Here is a 22088-nt window from a genome sequence, read left to right as displayed (position 1 = left end):
TCTTTCTTTTTTATTATTGAGTTGTGAGAGTTTTTTATGTATTCTAGATAGAAGTCTCTTATCAGATATGTAATTTAACCTATTCCAAAGCTTGTCTTATCACTTTCTCAATGGTGTACTTTGAAGCATAGTAGTTTTTAATTTCAGTGAAGTCCACTTATCTACTTTTTTCTTTGTTGCTCATGTTTTTGTTGTCATACCTAAGAAATGTTTGCCTAATCAAAGGTCACAATACTTAACCTCTAGGTTTTCTTCTAAGTGTTTTATAGTTACAGCAGTTAAAGTTGGGTCTTTGGGGAACTTTGAGTTAATTTTTGTATAAGGTAGGAGATAAGGGTATATATTCATCTTTTACATTGTGGCTATCCAGTTTTTCCAGCACCATTTTTTGAAAAGACTTTTCCCACTAAATTGTCTTGGAACATTCTTTGAAATTTGATTGACAATAGTCACATTGGTTTTTGCTGGACTCCAAATACTATTTCCTTTACCTATGTCTATATTTTTGCCAGTATCATAGTCTCTTAATTACCATTGCTTTGTCATAAGTTTTGAAATAGGGAAGTGATAGATCTCCAAATTTCGGGAGTTCTCATCATGGCTCTGTGGTAATGAACCTGACTAGTATCCATGAGGATGTGTGTTCAATTCCTGGGCTTGCTCCATATGTTAAGGATCCAGCATTGCCATGAGCTGTGGTGTAGGTTGCAGATGTGGCTCATATCCTGCATTGCTGTGGCTGTGGTATAGGCTGTCAGTTACAGCTCCAATTCAACCCCTAGCCTGGGAATTTCCATATGCCACAGGTGTGGCACTAAAAAAAAGAAAAAGAAAAAAGAAAAAAATCTTCAAATTTCTTCTGCATTTAAAAAAATGTTTTGGGGATTCCCCGTCATGGCGCAGTGGTTAACGAATCCAACTAGGAACCATGAGGTTGTGGGTTCGGTCCCTGCCCTTGCTCAGTGGGTTAACGATCCGGCGTTGCTGTGAGCTGTGGTGTAGGTTGCAGACGCGGCTCGGATCCCGCGTTGCTGTGGCTCTGGCGTAGGCCGGTGGCTACAGCTCCGATTCAACCCCTAGCCTGGGAACCTCCATATGCCGCGGGAGCGGCAACAACAACAACAACAAAAGACAAAAAGACAAAAGACAAAAAAAAAATGTTTTGGTTATTCTGGGTCCTTTGCTTTTCAATATGAATTTTAAGATCAGATTGTCAAATTTTACTATACTAACTCTATAGATCACTTTGAGGTATACTGTCATCTAAAAATATTGTCTTCCAATTCATGAACATGGATATCTTTCCATTTATTTGTATTTTAAATTTCTTCAGCAATGTTTTGCAGTTTTCAAGTTTCAATTGTTGTACTTCTATAATTAAATTTATTCTCAAATATATTATTTTCTGATATAATTGTAATACAATAGTCAATTTCATTTTCAAATTTTTCACTGATAATGTAAAAATCATAGAAACATAATTGATTTTTATATATTAATCTTGTATCCTACAACATTACTAAACTTGTTTATTAGCTCTAATGTCCTGTGTGTGTGTGTGTGTGTGTGTTTGTAGAGAGAGAGGAGAAGTACAAAAACCTATAGCTAACATTGTATATAATGAGCCCAGACTGAATACTTTATCTCTAAAATACAAAATAAAGCAAAGATTTCCACTCTCACTACTTTTGCTTAAAAAGATTATCAGCAGGAAGAGGACAAGATGGCGGAGGAGTAGGGGGACACGCTCGCCCTCTCCCACAAACACAACAAAAAAAGCACATCTACAGAATAGATGACTCACACAGAACAGCAACCAATCGCTGGCAGAGGAACCTAAACTCCAATAATGGCAAGAAGTTCGTGACATTACTGGGCAGAACGGGAGAAAAGAGGAGAGTGAGAGAAGGTGAATCCGAGCGGGACGGGCGCTCCCGAAAGGGAACTGCGGAGGAGAAAGGGATCCCGCACCCTGGAAAGTCACCTACCGGGGGAAAGATCAAACAAACCAGAGCAATCTCCAGATGCAGAGAAGAGTGTAGCACTAAGTTGGAGTACGGAAAAGCCGATCAAGAACCGAACGGACCATCTGAACTATGGGCACAGTCACCAAAAATTGAGACGCCTGGGTGGGGGCTGGGCACCGAGACCTCGGCTCCAGAGATTAGTCCCTGGGCTAGGGGGGTGGGGCGGAGCGGAAACTGCTTGGGAGGTCTAGAAACCATTTGACGGGGCAGAGACTGCCTGGGAGACTAGAAAACAAAGCTGTTGCAGAGGAAGGGAGCAATACTCTAGGAGCGGGGAAGTGGAAAGCCACATCAGAGGGAACCTGGGAGAAGAGCCTGGTCTGTGCCCGTGCTGGGGAGGGGAGAGAAGAAGGGGTGGGTCCCCATAGAATACCCCCCACGCCACAGCAAGCTTACAGGCCCGCTAGCTAGCAGAAAGCTGTGCTTCCCAGTGCATTCCCTCTCCCCACCTCTGCCACCCCCTACGCTCTCACGGACCTGGGGCTGCCTGCCATCCAGGAGGGCTGGCCTCAACAATTGCCTGAAGCCTACCACCACAGGGGCTGTCCCTGCATAGGCCTGCTTGCCCTTTGGAGGGGCTACACTTCCGCAGAGCAGCACCAAACACCACCAGCCCCCGAGAAAAGGCCTGCAGCCCAGAAAAGCTAGAACAAGCCTAGCCAGGCCGTGAATAGATCGGCCTAATTCTCGGATGGTTCTTCTGAGTCGGGCTGCCCTGGGGAGGAGCCTCTTGGGTTTCCAATGGCCCTGCTACCCGCCCAAGCCCCCAGGGGATGCTCTAGTGGACCAGCTGCATAGGACTGCCAGCTCCAGGCAGGACCCCCTGCAGCCCAGAAAAGCTGCAACAAGCCTGGCCCAGTCGGGAAAAGATCTCAGACGGTTTTTCTGAGTTGGGCTGCCCTGGGTAGGAGCCTCTTGGGTCTCCAACAGCTCTGCTACCCGCCCAAGCCCCCAGGGGGTGCCCCACTCCCGTGAAATAACTGCTCAGCACCACCAGCCCCCTAGAAGAGCCCCTGCAGCCCACAAAAGCTGCAACAAGCTCGGCCAGATTGTGAAAAGATCCGCCTACATTCTCAGGCTGTCCTTCTGAGTTGGGCTGCCCTAGGGAAGAGCCTCTTAGGTTCTCAGTGGACCCAGATAGCTGCTCCAGCCCCCAGGGGGTGATGCACCCCTGAAGAGCAGCTGCCCAACACCGCCAACCCCCTGCAAGAACCCCACAGCCTAAAAATGCCAGAGCAAGCTCTGCATGACCAAGTGAAATCTGCTACCATCGTGGTGGGGAACTCCCAGGCCTGTCTGCCCTCAGGAAGCCCTCCTTTGGTTCAAAGAAACACTGTTAGCCCCATCAACACTCCAGAAAAGCCACACTGCCTCAAAAAAGATTCACCAACAACGCCAGCCCTCAGGAAATATTCCACGGCAGTGACAAGGCAAACACTGCCCATAACGGAGAGTACAACTCCCTCAGGAGAAAGAAAACAACAAGCAAGATGAAGAAACTGAGAAACCACCCCCAGTCAAACCAACAGGAGAACTCACCTAAAACAGTCAACAATGAAACAGATCTCTGCAGTCAGACGCACCTGGAGTTCAAAAGAGAAATAGTGAAAATACTGAAGGAATGAAGAGAAGATATGAACAGTAATGCAGATACCCTCAGAAAGGAACTAGAAAGTATAAGGAGGAGCCAAGAAAAACTAGAACATTCATTTGCAGAGATGCAAACTGAACTAAGGGCAGTAAAAACCAGAATGAATAATGCAGAAGAACGAATCAGTGATATGGAAGATAGAATAATGGAAATCACTCAATCCGGTCAACAGACAGAAAACCAAATCAAAAAACTGGAAAGCAATATAAGAGACCTATGGGATAATATAAAGCGGGCCAATCTACGCATAATAGGAATTCCAGAAGGAGTAGAAAAAGATAAGGGGATGGAAAATATATTTGAAGAAATTATCACAGGAAACTTCCCAAATCTAAAGGATGCTGGATTCCAGATACAAGCACAGAGGGCCCCAAACAAACTGAACCCAAACAGACCCACAGCAAGACACATCATAATAAAAATGGCAAAAGTTAGTGATAAAGAGAGGATCCTAAAGGCAGCAAGAGAAAAACAGAATGTTACCTACAAGGGAACCCCCATAAGAATATCAGCCGATTTCTCTACAGAAACACTACAGGCCAGGAGGGAATGGCAAGAGATATTTAAAGTGCTAAAAGGAAAAAATATGCAACCTAGAATACTCTACCCAGCAAGAATATCATTTAAAATAGAAGGGGAAATAAAGATTTTTTCCCAACAAACAAAAACGTAAAGAATACAGCAACACAAAACCCAGGTTCAAGGAGATATTGAAAGGGCTTCTCTAAACCAAAAAGAAAGGAAGGAAAGGGAAGAAAAAGGAAAAGAAAAAAAAAGAAGAAGAAGAGGAAGAACTAGGACTGAGGAAACTGCAATCAGAGAGCAGTCACTCAAATAAGCCAGCATACAGATTTAATCATGAACATGCTTCAAACAAAATAAAATTAAAAAGAAAAAAATAAAATAGAGTCATCAAAACCATAAAATGTGGGGAAGGGATGTTAGGAAGTAAATAACCCTTTTTGTTTGTTTGTTTGTATGTTTCTCTTCTTAATTTTAATATAGTAATGAAGTGTTTGAACTTACAGGACCATCAGGCTAAAACACACAATTATGGGAAGGGGTAAGCATATTTAAAAAACAGGGCAACCACAAGCCAAAACCAAATATTGCATTTGCAAAAAATGAAAAAAAAATACACTCAAGCAGATAATAACAGGAGACCATCCAACCAAAAAAAAAAAAAAAAGAGAGAGAGAGAAAGGAAGAATAGAGAACCATAGAATCAACTGGAACACGAGGTTCAAATGGCAATAAATAATCATCTATCAATTATCACCTTAAATGTCAATGGACTGAATGCCCCAATCAAAAGGCACAGAGTGGCTGAGTGGATAAAAAGGCAAAAACCTTCAATATGCTGCCTACAAGAAACTCACCTTAGAACAAAAGATACATATAGATTGAAAGTGAAAGGGTGGGGAAAAATATTTCACGCCAATAGACATGACAGAAAAGCAGGAGTCGCAACACTCATATCAGACAAAATAGACTTTAAAACAAAAGACATAAAGAAAGACAAAGAAGGACACTATTTAATGATTAAGGGATCCATCCAAGGAGAGGATGTTACTATCGTCAACATATATGCCCCAAATATAGGAGCACCCAGATACATACAACAAATATTAACAGACATCAAGGGAGATATTGATGAGAATACAATCATAGTAGGAGACCTTAATACCCCCCTCACATCAATGGACATATCCTCTAGACAGAAAACCAATAAAGCAACAGAGATCCTAAAGGAAACAATAGAAAAGTTAGACTTAATGGATATCTTCAGGACACTACATCCAAAAAAATCAGAATACACATTCTTCTCAAATGCTCATGGAACATTCTCAAGAATCGACGACATATTGGGACACAAAGCTAACCTCAATAAATTTAGCAGCATAGAAATTATCTCAAGTATCTTCTCTGACCACAAGGCCATGAAATTAGAAATCAACCATGGGAAAAGGAAAGAGAAAAAACCTACTACATGGAGACTAAACAACATGCTACTAAAAAACCAATGGGTCAACGAGGAAATCAAGAAGGACATTAAAAATTACCTTGAAACAAATGATAATGAAGACACAACCTCTCAAAATCTATGGGATGCTGCCAAAGCAGTGCTCAGAGGGAAATTTATAGCAATACAGGCCTTTCTTAAAAAAGAAGAAAAGATCCCAAATTGACAAACTTAACCCTCCATCTAAACGAATTCGAAAAAGAAGAACAAAAAAGTCCTAAAGTCAGCAGAAGGAAGGGAATTATAAAGATCAAAGAAGAAATCAATAAAATAGAGACTCAAAAAACAATAGAGAAAATTAATAGAACCAAGAGCTGGTTCTTTGAAAAGGTGAACAAAATTGACAAACCCCTGGCCAGACTCACTAAAAAGAGGAGAGAAAGAACCCAAATAACCAAAATTATAAATGAAAAAGGAGAAATCACAACGGATACAGCAGAAATACAAAAAACCATAAGAGAATACTATGAACAACTGTATGGCAACAAGTTTGACAATCTGGAAGAAATGGACAATTTTCTAGAATCTTACAGCCTGCCAAAACTGAATCAAGCAGAAACAGACCAACTGAACAGACCCATCACTAGAAATGAAATTGAAGAGGTCATAAAATCACTCCCTACAAATAAAAGTCCAGGACCAGATGGCTTCACAGGTGAATTCTATCAAACATATAAAGAGGAATTGGTGCCCATCCTCCTTAAACTCTTTCAAAAGGTTGAAGAAGAAGGAATACTCCCAAAGACATTCTATGAGGCCACCATCACCCTCATTCCAAAACCAGACAGAGATACCACCAAAAAAGAAAACTATCGGCCAATATCATTGATGAATATAGATGCAAAAATTCTCAACAAAATCTTAGCCAACCGAATCCAACAACATACCAAAAAAATTATACACCATGACCAGGTTGGGTTCATCCCAGGTTCACAAGGATGGTTCAACATACGCAAATCAATCAGCATCACACACCACATTAACAAAAGAAAAGTCAAAAATCATATGATCATTTCAATAGACGCAGAAAAAGCATTTGACAAAGTCCAACATCCATTCATGATCAAGACCCTCGCCCAAGTGGGTATAGAGGGAACATTCCTGAATATAATCAAAGCCATTTATGATAAACCCACAGCAAATATAATTCTCAATGGGGAAATACTGAAAGTCTTCTCACTCAAATCTGGAACAAGACAGGGATGCCCACTCTCACCACTGCTCTTCAACATCGTTTTGGAAGTCCTAGCCATAGCAATTAGACAAACAAAAGAAATAAAAGGCATCCATATAGGAAGAGAAGAGATCAAACTGTCACTGTATGCAGATGACATGATACTATACATAGAAAACCCTAAGGACTCAACCCCAAAACTCCTTGAACTGATTAATAAATTCAGCAAAGTGGCAGGATATAAGATTAACATTCAGAAGTCAGTTGCATTTCTGTATACCAGCAATGAAACATTAGAAAAGGAATACAAAAATACGATACCTTTTAAAATTGCACCTCACAAAATCAAATACCTCAGAATACACCTGACCAAGGAGGTAAAGGACCTATATGCCGAGAACTATAAAACTTTAATCAAAGAAATCAAAGAAGATGGAAAGAAATGGAAAGATATTCCATATTCCTGGATTGGGAAAATCAATATTGTAAAAATGGCCATACTACCCAAAGCAATCTACAGAGTCAATGCAATCCCTATCAAATTACCCATGACATTTTTCACAGAACTAGAACAAACAATCCAAACATTTCTATGGAACCACAAAAGACCCAGAATTGCCAAAGCAATCCTGAGGAACAAAAACCAAGCAGGAGGCATAACTCTCCCAGACTTCAAGAAATACTACAAAGCCACAGTCATCAAAACAGTGTGGTACTGGTACCAAAACAGACAGACAGACCAATGGAGCAGAATAGAGAATCCGGAAATAAACCCTGACACCTATGGTCAATTAATCTTTGACAAGGGAGGCAAGAACATAAAATGGGAAAAGGAAAGTCTATTCAGCAAGCATTGCTGGGAAACCTGGACAGCAACATGCAAAGCAATGAAACTAGAACACACCCTCACACCATGCACAAAAATAAACTCAAAATGGCTGAAAGACTTAAATATACGACAGGACACCATCAAGCTCCTAGAAGAAAACATAGGCAAAACACTCTCTGACATCAACATCATGAATATTTTCTCAGGTCAGTCTCCCAAAGCAATAGAAATTAGAGCAAAAATAAACCCATGGGACCTCATCAAACTGAAAAGCTTTTGCACAGCAAAGGAAACCCAAAAGAAAACAAAAAGACAACTTACAGAATGGGAGAAAACAGTTTCAAATGATGCAGCTGACAAGGGCTTAATCTCTAGAATATATAAACAACTTATACAACTCAACAGCAAAAAAGCCAATCAATCAATGGAAAAATGGGCAAAAGACCTGAATAGACATTTCTCCAAAGAAGATATACAGATGGCCAACAAACACATGAAAACATGCTCAACATCACTGATTATAAGAGAAATGCAAATCAAAACTACCATGAGATACCACCTCACACCAGTCAGAATGGCCCTCATTCATAAGTCCACAAATAACAAGTGCTGGAGGGGCTATGCAGAAAAGGGAACCCTCCTGCACTGCTGGTGGGAATGTAAACTGGTACAGCCACTATGGAGAACAGTTTGGAGATACCTTAGTAATCTATACATAGAACTTCCATGTGACCCCACAATCCCACTCTTGGGCATCTATCCGGACAAAACTCTCCTTAAAAGAGACACATGCACCCGCATGTTCATTGCAGTACTATTCACAATAGCCAGGACATGGAAACAACCCATATGTCCATCGATAGAGGATTGGATTCGGAAGAGGTGGTATATATACACAATGGACTACTACTCAGCCATAAAAAAGAATGACATAATGCCATTTGCAGCAACATGGATGGAACTAGAGAATCTCATCCTGAGTGAAATGAGCCAGAAAGACAAAGGCAAATACCATATGGTATCACTTATAACTGGAATCTAATATCCAGCACAAATGAACCTTTCCACAGAAAAGAAAATCATGGACTTGGAGAAGAGACTTGTGGCTGCCTGATGGGAGGGGGAGGGAGTGGGAGGGATCGGGAGCTTGGGCTTATCAGACACAACCTAGAATAGATTTACAAGGAGATCCTGCTGAGTAGCATTGAGAACTATGTCTAGATACTCATGTTGCAACAGAAGAAAGGGTGGGGAAAAAACTGTAATTGTAATGTATACATGTAAGGATAACCTGACCCCTTTGCTGTACAGTGGGAAAAAAAAAAAAGATTATCAGCAGCAGTCTCAATAGAAGGTGGAAGGATGATATAATTAGGCTGGTGAAAGGAAAAAAACCTGCCAAATGAAAATTCTTTACCCAGCAAAACTCTCCTTCAACAATGCAGGAGAAATTGAGACATTCTCACATAAGCTAAAACTGAAAGAGTTCATTACTCCTGCCATGCAAGAAATGTCTGGGAGTTATTCAAGTTGAAAGGATGAAAGACAGTAACTCAAATCCATACAAAAAAGTAATGTTCTCTAAGAAAGGTAAATATATGTGAATTACAAAAGCCGGTATGACTATAATTTGGGGTAAAAAAATTCAGTTTTTTATTCTTCTCAGGATTAAAAACAACATAAAAACTAATAATAAATCATGTTAATGGGTACATAATGAAAAAGAAGTTATTTATAAAATCAATAATGTAAAGGGGGAACAGAACTGGGAAGTTGTAGAATTTTGTATGCAGTTGGAGTTAAGTTGGTATTTGTTTAAAATAAATTGTTCAACTTTGTATGTTTTATGTAATCTTCATGGTAACCACAGAGTATATCAGCAGAATATATCAAAAAAAGAAATAAGGGAATCAAAATGTGTCACTACAAAGAAATCAACTAAACACAAAGGAAGGCAATCATGGAGAAAATGAGGGACAGAAAAATTAAGACACACAGAAAACATAACAAAATGGCAGCCGAAGTTCTTCCCTATAAGGACTTGTTTTAAATAAAAACAGATTAATCTCCCCAATCAAAAGACATATATTGGTAGAGTGGATTTAAAAAACATGATTCAACAATGTGTCATCTACTAGAGATTCACCTAATGTCTAAAGATGTAATTTGAAAGTGAAAGGATGGTAAAAAAACATTCTATGCAAATATTAACCAAAAGAGAACAGAGGTGGTTATACTAATATCAGACAAAATAATTTTAATTCTAAAACTATTGCAAGGCAAAGCATGATTTATACAATAATAAAAGTGTCAATTCACCAAGACAACATGTATGTGCCAAACATCACTGTTTCTGAATGTATGAAGTAGATATTTATAGAACTGAGGGGAGAAATAAACAGTATTCCAATACTAGTGATGGATTTCAATGACTACTCTCATTAATTGATAGACTAACCAGACAGAAGATCAGTAAGGAAAAAGAGGACATGAAGAACACTATATACTAATTGGGCCTATCAGATATATACAGAACACTCCATCCAACAATAGGAGAATACACTTTTTTTTCAAGTGCTCATGGAATATTCTCCAAGTTAGACTATATGTTAGGTCACAAAGCAAGTCAATAAATTTTAAAGAAATCACACAGAGTATCATTTCTGATCTTAATGGAATGAAAATAGAAATCAACAGAAGAGGGAAAACTGGAAATTAAATAGCATTCTTAAATAACTAATAAGTCAATGAAGATATTACAAGGGGATATAGAAAATATTTTGAGATTAATGGAAAGGAAAAGCTAATATATCAAAATTTAGAGGCTGCAGTGAAAGCAGTGCTAACAAGGAAATTTGTAGCTGTAAACACATTTTAAAAAATAAGATTTCAGGAGTTCCCATCATGGCACAGTGATTAACAAATCCGACTAGGAACCATGAGGTTGCGGGTTTGATCCCTGCCCTTGCTCAGTGGGTTAAGGATCCGGTGTTGCCATGAGCTGTGGTGTAGGTTGCAGACATGGCTTGGAGCCCTCATTACTGTGGCTATGGCATAGGCTGGTGACTATGGCTCCAATTAGACCCCTAGACTGGGAATCTCCATATGCCACAGTAGTGGCTCTAGAAAAGGCAAAAAGACAAAAATAATAATAATAATAAGATTTCAAATCAGCAAATGAACTTTATAACTTCGCACCTCAAAGAAAAAGAAAAACAAACAAAACCCAAAGCTATCAGAAAGAAGGAAATTATAGAGAAGAGATAGAGAATAGGAAAACAGAGGAAGTTCACAAAACTAGGAGTTTCTTCTTAAAAAAGTTTTTTAAAATGACAAAACTTTGACTAGACTGGCCAGGAAAAAGAGAGAAAACTTAAATAACTAAAATAAAAAAATAAAGAATGAGCATTATTATTGATTTTACAGAAGCAAAATGGATTATAGAAGGCTACTACTCAGAATTGTACCATCAAATTGAATAACCTAGATGAAATGGAAAAATCGTTAGGAATATACAAACTATCAAAACTGAGTCTTAAAGAAACTGAAAATTTGAACAGATCTATAACTTGTAAGGAGACTGAATTACTAAAAACCTATCAACAATGGAAGGCTTAGATACAGATGACTTCACTGGTGGATCCATCCATTTAAACAAAAATTAACAAAATTCTTCTCATATTTTTCCTAAATGTGAAGAGAAGGAAACACTTTCCAACTTATTCTATAAGACCAATGTTACCCTGATTTCAAAGCCAGATAAAGAAAACTATAGAAAACTATCTCTTATGAATATTGATGCAAAATCCTCAAAATAACTAGCAAAGCAAATTCAATAGCATACAAAAAGAATTTTACACCATGACCAAGTGGGATTTATTCCTGTAATGCAAGAGTGGTTCAACACACAAAAATGAAGCAATGCAATTCACCACATTAACATAATGAAGGGAGAAAGAAAAAGACCATCTCAACTAATTTAGAAAAAGTATTTGACAATTTTCACCATCCTTTCATGATAAAAAAATAAACTCAATAAACTAGGAATACAAGAAAGCTACCTCAACATAATAAAGATCATAAAAACAAACAAAACAGTTAACATCAGACTCAATGGTGAAACATTGAAAGTTTTTCCTCTAAAATCAGGAACAAGACAAGAGTACCCTCTTGCACTATTTGTTTTCAATAAAGTACTGGAAGTTCCAACTAGAGCAATTAGGCAAGAAAAAGAAATAAAAGCCATCCATATTGGAAAAGAAGTAAAATTACTTCTGTGTGTAGATGAAATATTATTTCATGTAAAAAATCCTAAAGATTCCACAAAAACCCATTTTGAATTAAAAAATAAATTCAGCAACATTTGTGGATGAAAAATCAACACACAAAAATCATTTGTATTTTGGCGTTCCTATCGTGGCTCATCAGGTTAAGGATGTGACATCATCTCTGTGAGGATGCAGGTTCAATCCCTAGCCTCACTTTGTGGGTTAGGATTGGGCATTGCTGCAAGCTGCGGCATGGGTCACAAAAGTGGCTGGGATCTGGTGTTGCCGTGGCTGTCATATATGCCATAGCTGCAGCTCCAATTCAACCCCTGTCCCAAGAACTTCCATATGCTGCAGATGCAGATATAAAAGGAAAAAAAAACATCATTTGCATTTTTATGCACTAATAATCTAAAAAGATATTTAAAAATTGGTTTCATTTACAACAGTACCAAAAAGAAAAAAATAATTAAGTATAAACTTATTCTTAGAAGGTGAAAAGTTTGTATGTTGAAAACTACAAAATGTTCCTGAAAAAAACCTTTAAAATACACAAATAAATGGAAAGAAATCTTGTCTTCATTTCTAAAATGTCAAGAATACCCAAAGCGATCTACAAATTCAATACAATACCTACCAAAATCCCAATGACTTTTTTTGCAGAAATAGAAAAATCCATTCTAAATTTCATACGGAATCTCAAAAGACCTTGATTAGCCAAAACAGTCTTGAAAAAGAACAAACTTGGAGGTCTCCTACTTCTTCATTTCAAACTTAAAGAAAAAGCTACAGTGATCAGGGTTTCCCTGGTGACTCGGTGGATTAAGGATCTGATGTTGTTACTGCTGTGGCTCTGGTTACTACTGTGGCATATGTTCAGTCCCTGGCCTGGAAACTTCCACATGCTGTGGGAGTGGCCAAAAAAAAGCTATGGTGATCAAAACAGTGTGGTATTGGCAGAAGTCAATCATATAAATGAATAGGATAGAACAGGGAATCCAGAAACAAACTCTTGACATAAATGGTCAAGTGTTTTTCAGTAACTGCGTCAAGACCATTCAATAGTCTTCTCAACAAATGTGAGGAAAATAGATATTCATGTGGGAAATAATGAAATAATAACCTGACATTAAACCATGTAAAAAATTAACTCAAGATGGATGAAAGACCTAAACATGAGAGCTAAAAGTATAAAACTCTTACAAGAAAACATGAGACAAGTTTCATAGCATTTGATTAGGCAGTGATTACTTGGACATGACACCAAAGCATAAACAACAATAGAAAGTAATAGGCTACATCAAAATTAAAAATTTTGTGATATAGATGTTATAATCAACAGAGTAAAAAGGGAATATATTTGCAAATAGGATACCAAATAAGGGTTGACTATCCAGACTATATAAAGAACTCCTATGACTCAACAACAAAAAACAAACAACCCAATTAAAAAATAGGGTTATACAGATATTTCTCCAAAGGCCAAAAAGCATATGAAAAGATGCTCAACATCACTAATTATTAGAGAATGCAAATCAAAACTACAATGAGATATCACCTCACACCAGTCAGAATGGCCATCATCAAAATGTCTACAAACAGTAAATGCTGGAGAGGGTGTGGAGAAGGGCAACCCTCCTACACTGTTGGTGGGAATGTAAATTGGTACAACCACTAAGTGAAGTTAAGTTAGAGAAAGATAAGTATCATATGATATCACCTATATGTGGAATGTAGTAAAAAATGATACAAAACAACTTATTTATAAAACAGAAACAAACTCACAGATTTCAAAATAAACTTATGGTTACCAAAAGGGAAACTGTGGGGGGAAGGATTAATTGGGGGGATGAGATTGACATATACAAAGCACTGTGTATAGAATAGATAACTGGCAAGGACCTGTTGTATAGTACAGGGAAATCTACTCAATATTCTGTTATATTCTGTTATATAATATTATATATGTGTGTATAACTTCACTTTGCTGTGCAGCTGAAGCTAATACAACATTGTAAGTCAACTATACTCCAATAAAATGTTTTAAAGACATTTCTCCAAAGAATATATACAAGCAGTAATAATCATATGAAGAGAGAAGATCCTCAGCATTATTAATAATTTGGGACATGCATATAAAATCTACAATACCACTGTACATCCCTTAGAATGAATACTGTAAAAAAATAAAACAAAACAAATGATCACAAAACCCCCAAAATAATAAGGGTTGGTGAGGATGTGGAGAAATTTGAACCCTAGCAGATGGCTAATGGGATTGTAAAATGATGTGTCTGTGGAAAATAGTATGACAGCTCCTCAAAAAATTAAATGTAGAGTTACCATATGATATATCAATTCCACTTCTGGTTAATTGATAGCAAGGACTCCATCAGATATTTGTACACCCATGTTCACAGCATTATTAGTCACAGTAGCCAAAAAGTGAAAATAAACAAAATGTCCATTTGCTAGATTAATTTTTAAATAAAATGTGGTATATACATACAATGGAATATTACTCATCTTTAAAATAAGAAGATATTGTGATAACATGCTACAATATGGGCAAACCTTGAAGAAATCATTCTAAGTGAAATAAGACAGTCACAAAAGGACAAACATTGAATGATTTAATTCATATGAGATACCTAGAATGGTCAGATTCATAGAGACAGAAAGTGGAATGGTGGTTTCCAGAATCTGGGAGGGGGGAGAAGGGAGATTTATTATTTAATCTCCCTTTAATTTATTTAATTTAATGTATGGAGTTCCAGTGTGGAAAGACAAAAAAGTCCTGGAGCTGGAAGGAAGTGATGGTTGTACAACAATGTGAATGTACTTAATGCCACTGAACAGGATGTTTAAAAATGAGTAAAATTTTATATTATGTACATTTCACCACAATTTTTAAAACCTGAAATACTTAGATGTAAATTTAACAAAACATGTATAGAGCTTGCATGTTGAAAATTACAAAATAACCATAAAGGAAATAAAAATGATCTAAATAAGTGGAGAGATACATTGTGCTAGTGGACCAGAGGACGCCACAAAATAGATACCAACTGGTAGGAAGAAAATTATCTGACTAGGACAGAAACTTCTAACATGAGATGTGAATGATGTAGCTCACAACATGTGCTGTGAATTGAGTTTTCTGGCAGATATTTGAGGTCTGTGAGTATTTGCTTATTGCATAGTTTTATGTGATTTGATCCCATTGAGTATAGTTCCTTTCACCTAGTATTTCTCACTTTGCATTTTCAAAACAAACTTGTTAAAAACACTTTGAGAATAACACTCTCTAAAATTGTAATCCAATTTCCAGCCTAGAAATTTCAGTTTCTATACAAAGGATAACATTGGCCAAGAGAACACTCCAAAGATGATCTAGAAGGGCAGTTAGTATCTCTTAAAGCAAAATCCATTTGTTGATATAAAAGGAATGGATAACATAAAAGATAAAAAATTGGGTCACAAAAGCACATGAAATAAGAAATGAGGTTGTGATTTTCATGCACCTAAAGCTTCATTTGGGTGATTAGAATGTAAACATGTGATCATGTCTTTTCTAACACAAAAAGCATCAGCGCTGGCAAGGGCAGACAACAGGCTGGGCCCCAAGAGGTGCCTTTGCCTGTCCTACCATGTCTCATTTCCTATGACTTCAATCCTGCCTTATATTGATTGAGTTGGTGACTGCTTTTTAGAATAGCATGGAGAGAGGGAGGGATTACAATGGAGAGCTGAAGACATTAGGGCAGTCTGGCATGATTAATATGTGACAACTATGACCCTAAATAACTGGTATATGAGGTTCTTTCACCAAGATTTCAGTACTTGCCTGTTTGTGTCTAACAGTCTGTTTCTGGGAATGTCTCTGTGGATATAATAAAGATAGAAAATACTATTCAATGATGACAGGTGCTTTAGTTTCAGCTGTTGCAAGGACAGTTACGGTTAGGTTTGACAAGGGAGGAACGTGCAAGGCCAACTTCATAAAGCAATAGAAATTTATTAAGGCATCTGAAGAGGATGGGCTGAGCTCAAGATGGCACCAGCAGTGTCTGCGAGGAAATGCTAGGCTTGTAAAGGATCTGTGGCAGGAATCTGTGGCAGAAACTTGTGATAGGAGCAATGAAGAAGGAGAGGAAGGTTGGGAAGGGGTGGAGGGGTGAAGGGGTCAATTCCCAAGACAGAAGGCCGTTAACCTTCGTAGGTGGTTAATCTATGCAGGCAGTTGTTTTCCGCAGGCCATTGTTTCTTGATTCTAGAAGAGGGTGTCCTCAGCAGGTCTCCAATGTGAACAGCCACATTTGGGGTGGTGTCTGTTACCATCCTCCTGGGAACCTGTTAGTTACCTTGCACAGAGGATGTTGACCTGTGTTGATTACCCATAGATAGTGAGCCCTAATTGACATTGCCAAAGATGAAGAATAGGCATGAAGTAAGCAGAGAAGTATTGCATTTGGGCCTTCTGTGGTTGTTAGGCCCTTTGATAAGCTCTTCTTGACCCCTGGAGTATTCCTACCCAAGAGGTTTCCTGGCTCTCAGCTGCAGATATCAGTAATATGGTGGCTGCCCAGGAGCCGCGGATCTGAAGAGTATATGCAGATGTAATTAAGATAGGGATCTGGAGATAATATCAGCCTGGACCCTGAATCTAATAATGAGTTTCCTTATAAGAAACAAAAAAGGAGAAGTCAGGGACAGAGGGAAGAAAGCCATGTGAAGATGGAGGCAGAGATTTGAGTTATGCTGCCACAAGCCACAGAAACCCTAGAGCTACCAGAAGCTGGAATAGGCAAGAGGGAGCATGACCCTGCTGGAGTTTGATTTGGGATTCTTGGCCTCTAGACCTATAAGATAATTAATTTATATTATTTTATGACCTTCAGTTTATGGTACTTTGTCATGGTGGCCCTAGGAAACTAATACAATTTTGGTGTATGGGATGGGGTGCTGTGGCAACAAGTAATTGAGGATGTGGAAGTAGCTTTGGAATCAGATAATGGGTAAGGAATGGAAGAATTTTGAGGCACATGGCAGGAAAGGCCTAGATGACCTTGAAGACACTGTTGGTAGAAATATGGAGAATAAAGGTGCTTCTGGTAAGGTATCAGAAATAAGGAACATATGATTGGAAAATGTAGGAAAGGGCTTTGTTATAAAGTAGGAGAAAACAGCTGAATTATGTTTTATTAGGTGGAAAGCAGAACATGTACACTCTTAACTCACCTATTTAGGTGAGGAGATTCCCAAGCAAAGTGTTTCTCCTTGCTATTTATAGTAAAAGGTGAGAGGAAAGAGTTAAATTGAGGAAGGAACTGTTAAACAAGAATCAATCAGCACTTGATGATTTGGAAAACTCTCAGCCTATTTAGGTTGCAAAAGATTTTAATCAGGTTCTGCAGAAAAAGCTGAGTGTGGCTGGACCTCTTTTGTGGCAAACAATAGATGTGTGACTAAATGGATCCAATCAACCCTCTCAGCAGAACTGAGAAATAGAAATGAGATTATCTAGGAAATATTTGTGGAAAATCCTCTTGTTCAATGGTATAGATCCCCTAGACATAAATGAAAGACCCATAAGGTTTCTGATAAAAGTGTAATACTACCAAAAACCTTCCAGCTTGCCTTTTAAGGCAAGAAAGGAAGGAAAAAATGAAAGAAGGATGTCAGACATCTGGGATTCTATAAGTAGGAAACAGGATGATTGAGCTACTTGGCTGCTAACTTGTGTCACTTCAAGAAAAAGGAAGAATGCCTGAGGACAAAGTCATGGCTAAAGAAGGCAGAGTCCAAAGAGGGCAGGCCTGTTACCTTGGGGCCAGAGTATTAAGCCACAGAGGATAATTCTTTGGTGTTGAAATCTAATAGAATTTACCCTACTGGTTTTCTAACTTACTTAGGACTAGTCACTCTTTTTTTTAATTTTATTTTGTATTCAAGTATAGTTGATTTACAATCTTGTGCTGGTTTCTATTATACAGCAAAGTGATTCAGTTATATATATATATATATATTATATATATATACATACATATATATTCTTTTCACATTCTTTTCCATTATGGTTTATTACAGAATATTGAATATGCTTCCCTGTGCTATACAGTAAGACCTTGTTATTTATCTATTTTATATATAGTAGTGTGTGTATATTAATACCAAACTCATAATCCAGCCCTCCTTCATTCCTTTTCCCCTTCAGTAAGCATAAGTTTGTTTTCTATGACTGTGTCTATTTCTGTTTTGTAAGTTCACTTATATCATTTTTTTAGATTCCACATACAGTGATATCATATGGTATATGTATTTCTCTTCTTGACTTACTTTGCTTAGTATGATAATCTCTATGCTCATTCATATTGCTGCAAATGGCGTTATTTCATTCTTTTTCATGGCTGAGTAGTCTTCCATTGCATATATGTACCATATCTTCTTTACCATTCTGTCGATGGGCATTTAGGTTGTTTACATGTCTTGGATACTGTAAATACTGCTACAATGAATACTGGGGTTCATATATCTTTTCAAATTAGTTTTCTTTGAATATGTGCCCAGTACTGGGATTGCTGGATCATATGGTAGGTCTATTTTTAGTTTTTTAAGGAACCCATACTGTTTTTCATAGTAGCTATACCAAAACTAATACTTCTTGGCGTAAAAATATATGACTCATATACCATAGGCACAGAACATCACCCCCAGGTTTACCAGGGTCACAGACATTCCCTCACCTCAGAATCCACATGGACCTGGAAAGCACACACAGCCTGGATTTTAGTTGGTAGGAGGGGCAAGATTTGAGGCTCTATCCCATTAGTTCTCTCTGACTTTCCTTTTATCTCTGCAAACCAGGGATAATATTAATTGCCTCAAAGTGATTTTGCAGAGAAGTGACATAATGTAAAACATCATTATTTTATTGTCGAGAGAATCAGAGATCTTAGATGGGACAAATACACAAAACAACTAGACTTTTGGGAGGATGAGTATCAGTTAAGTGATGACTTCTGAGCTCAAAGCAGACCTAAGGCTCAATCACAGGGATATATTCAGACTGGATGAATAATATAAGAAAGAGGATGAGGATAAAGGTGATGAAACTAAAGCGTTTCTTGTCAGGATTGTTCTTAGGGTCATGGATCAGTTTGTGTGAGGGCTCCCTATGGGATCTTGTGCTTAGCCTGGATGAAGTTAAGGGAGAGAATTAGAAAATGAACAGAACCAGGAGCCCTGAATCTCATTCCCTGACCACCTGAGCAGAGCAAGAACCTGTGCAACTCCCATGTAGTCTCAGTGGGTGTCATTAAGGCACCTGGGATGGAGGAAGGACAGGTGATATCCATCAGGACCAAAGTGGAGGCACTCTGACCACACAGTGCCAATTACTAAACAGTGGGGCAGAAATATCCTCCATGTTTACTGTGACACATACACCAGAGTAGGCTCAGTGTGTCACAGGAAAACTGAAAACCAAATGCTGTCAATAAAAGAATGACATCCATGGAATTCAGAAAATCAATGCACTCCTTTTCAAAAAAATAGGTAAATTAATATAAACATAGAATGAAATGATCAAGGTTACAATGTGTAAAACCAACAAGCAAAACAAATTGTGCCAGCAAGATTGATTTATTCACTCCTTTCCTTCTCTTGGATGCTTCCTATCCCCACCCAAACTCAGCACTCACTTCTGAGACTACTCAAATTTCATCTGAGACTGGTTAGAGAAAGCCTGTACCATTTCCTGCTGCTCCTGAGAGAGGGTGCATACAGAGCTGGCAGAAGCTGTAGGCACTGGGATGAAGAAGGCCGCACTCTGAGTTTCGCTGGGGCTGGCTTCCCTCACAAATAGCTCATCGTTCACGATGCAAAGACTGAAGGAAAAGTGGGCCCTCAGGGGAGTGGAAGGATGGACCAGCCTGCACCTGAAATAATGATCCTGCTCCCACTGCCCGCCAGGAACCAGATTTCATCCATACCCCTCCTGCATCTGTCCTCCAGGCTCCTTGATGGCTGCCTCTGCCCCTCCCACAGAGCCCACTTTGGAGACTGTCTACCAGCCTCACTAGATGGTAGATTCTGCATTTACCCAGGAATGATTCTGCATTTACCCTTTACAATAGCCCAGGGAGTGGACAGTCTGATCCCCATTTTCAGAGGAAGTCACTGAGCTACAGAGAGGGCATGTGACTTGACCAAGGTCACACAGCAAGTGAGTGTTGGGTCAAGGAGAGAACCCATGTTCCGATTCCAGAGCCCAGGCTCTTCTTCACCACTAGGCTAGACTGCTCCTCAGAGCTACGGGCTGGGGTTTCCACAATATGGAGAAAACCTAAGGTCTGTGACTCCGCAGCCCTACCCGGAGCCCAGGCTGGGATGGGTGTTCCCAGCCACAACACAGCACTCACCTGGAAGAGGTGGCAGGGATAGTGATGAAGGTTCGGGTGAAGGCACGAACACAGCCCTGAGACCAGCCTCCCACTGCAACGACCAACAACAGGACCCCTTAGAGCCCCACGTGCTTTACATGCACCCACGGGGTTCCCAGTCAGGGTCTGACTTGACATGCAGGCCGAGGGGACACCTGTTCATGAGCGGGCAGGGTGTTGGGAAGGGGAGGGCAACTGTAGGAGCAGTCTGCTCCAGTGACAGGGCCCCACGGCCACCACTCCACAAGTCCACGGGATGCATGTTCCACAGCTGACCAAGAGGCGGACTTTACCACCCCACTTTGCAGAGGAGGAAACTGGGGTTTAAGCAATGGTCCAAGTTCCCAGAGCAAGGATCTGGGATGAGAGCCATCAAACCCCATGACCTGGGTCCCCAACACCCAGGGTATATGGAGCAGAGGGCATGACCATAGGTCACACCTGGGTTGTCTGTGGGAAGAGTGAGGGCTGGAGAACCCAGAGGGGGCAGGAAGGGAGGCAAGGGTCGGGGAGCTGAGGGAGTTCTGAGAGGGAGCCCCACCAGGGGAGGGCTCTCTGGGGCCTCTGGGGAGGGGACTACACACACCCACCTTCCTTGAACACCCCGTTGACGGAGAAGCAGAGCATCATTTCCTGAAAGGGAAGAGCCCAGGTGCTCAGACACCACCTAAACACCCACGGTGGCTTCCCAGTCCTGCCCGAGAGAGGAAGCAAGAGCTCACCGTCTGGAACCATGTGTCCACCACAAAGGAGCTGAAGTCATGCCGAGTTTGTGGCAATACAGAGAGGGCCCCCACAATGTCACCTTTTGTGTGCTTCAGCAGCTGGACCTGCAGGTCTGTGGGGGAGGGGAAGCAAGCGAAGGTCATGGCTGCCCCACATGCCCTGGGTCAAAGGACTGACCCCTTAATGGTCCCCTTTCCAGCCCAGTTTTCCCGTCACCCACTCACCAGGGTCCTTGAGCTTCTTCATGTTCCTGTTTTCCTCGAGGTACTCACACAAGCTGCTTCTAGGAGAAAAAAAGGAACAGGATGTGAGGGGGTCCAGCGAGGTGGGGGTTTGCAGGAGCAGACATGTATCTGCTGGGGAGCCCCATGGCCTGCCAGCCCGGGAGCAGAGTGTGAGCTGGGATACTCACGGGTCTGGGTCCTCGGGGTGGAAGGGAATGGTCAGAGAGAAGCAGGCCTCGTCGTGATAAGCACCCAGGAGACGCTGTCGGTTGCCATAGTCATGGATCAAGTAATAACTGGGCACGAGAAAGGACGATGGTGTGTCCATGTGGTCTGGACCTCAGAGGAAACCTGAAACCTCCCGGGGGCAGTCCTGCACGTGGGCAGCTCGCATGTGCTGGCCCTCCCCTTCCTCAGATTCCCACGGAAACTCACTGCTGCAGGAATTGCAGGACTAGACTCTTCAGCTCATTGGATCCAAAGAAGCTTCCCTGGGATGAAAACAGTCCTCAGGACCAGGGCCAACACCCTCCTCATGCACCGCCTAAAACCCTGAGAGATCCTCCACCCTCACCTTGCACGTCGGTAGGCACTGGCGGGCTTCAGCACCACGGTGAGTTGCTGGGGGTGTCTCCTGGCCATCCTGGGGAGGGAAGAGGAAGTCAGCAGTGCAGACCAGGAGGTGGGGCTGGATGATCAGGGAACAGGTGGGCCCGGGAGAA

At 40.1% G+C, this 22088-nt stretch overlaps 1 protein-coding gene across 8 annotated transcripts in view; it reads right to left on the bottom strand.

Annotated features, from left to right (window-relative positions):
* LOC110257686 (nuclear RNA export factor 3-like) overlaps window positions 1–22088 on the bottom strand; it is a 45359-nt gene that overhangs the window by 2989 nt on the left and 20282 nt on the right. For 2 of the 8 annotated variants that reach the window (XM_085008478.1, XM_085008477.1), the window contains exons 12-19: window positions 21941–22009; window positions 21802–21857; window positions 21555–21662; window positions 21367–21425; window positions 21139–21254; window positions 21007–21049; window positions 20396–20468; window positions 19601–19861 (exon numbers count right to left, since the gene is read on the bottom strand). In XM_085008478.1, the coding sequence (XP_084864604.1) occupies window positions 19684–19861; window positions 20396–20468; window positions 21007–21049; window positions 21139–21254; window positions 21367–21425; window positions 21555–21662; window positions 21802–21857; window positions 21941–22009 (702 nt within the window). In that variant the 3' untranslated portion in view covers window positions 19601–19683. Of the gene's footprint in view, window positions 1–3566; window positions 3611–19600; window positions 19913–20395; window positions 20469–21006; window positions 21050–21138; window positions 21255–21366; window positions 21426–21550; window positions 21663–21801; window positions 21858–21940; window positions 22010–22088 lie in introns of those variants that run through there. The other 6 variants (XM_085008481.1, XM_085008479.1, XM_085008480.1 and 3 more) reach the window with 5 other exon arrangements.

Source organism: Sus scrofa, chromosome X, assembly GCF_054392235.1.
Source record: "Sus scrofa isolate SSC_HxYL_T2T_F1_AM1 chromosome X, Sscrofa_HxYL_maternal_Yorkshire_Landrace_v2.0, whole genome shotgun sequence".
Classification (NCBI taxonomy): Eukaryota; Metazoa; Chordata; class Mammalia; order Artiodactyla; family Suidae; genus Sus; species Sus scrofa.
This window is presented reverse-complemented; position numbering and strand designations above follow the sequence as displayed.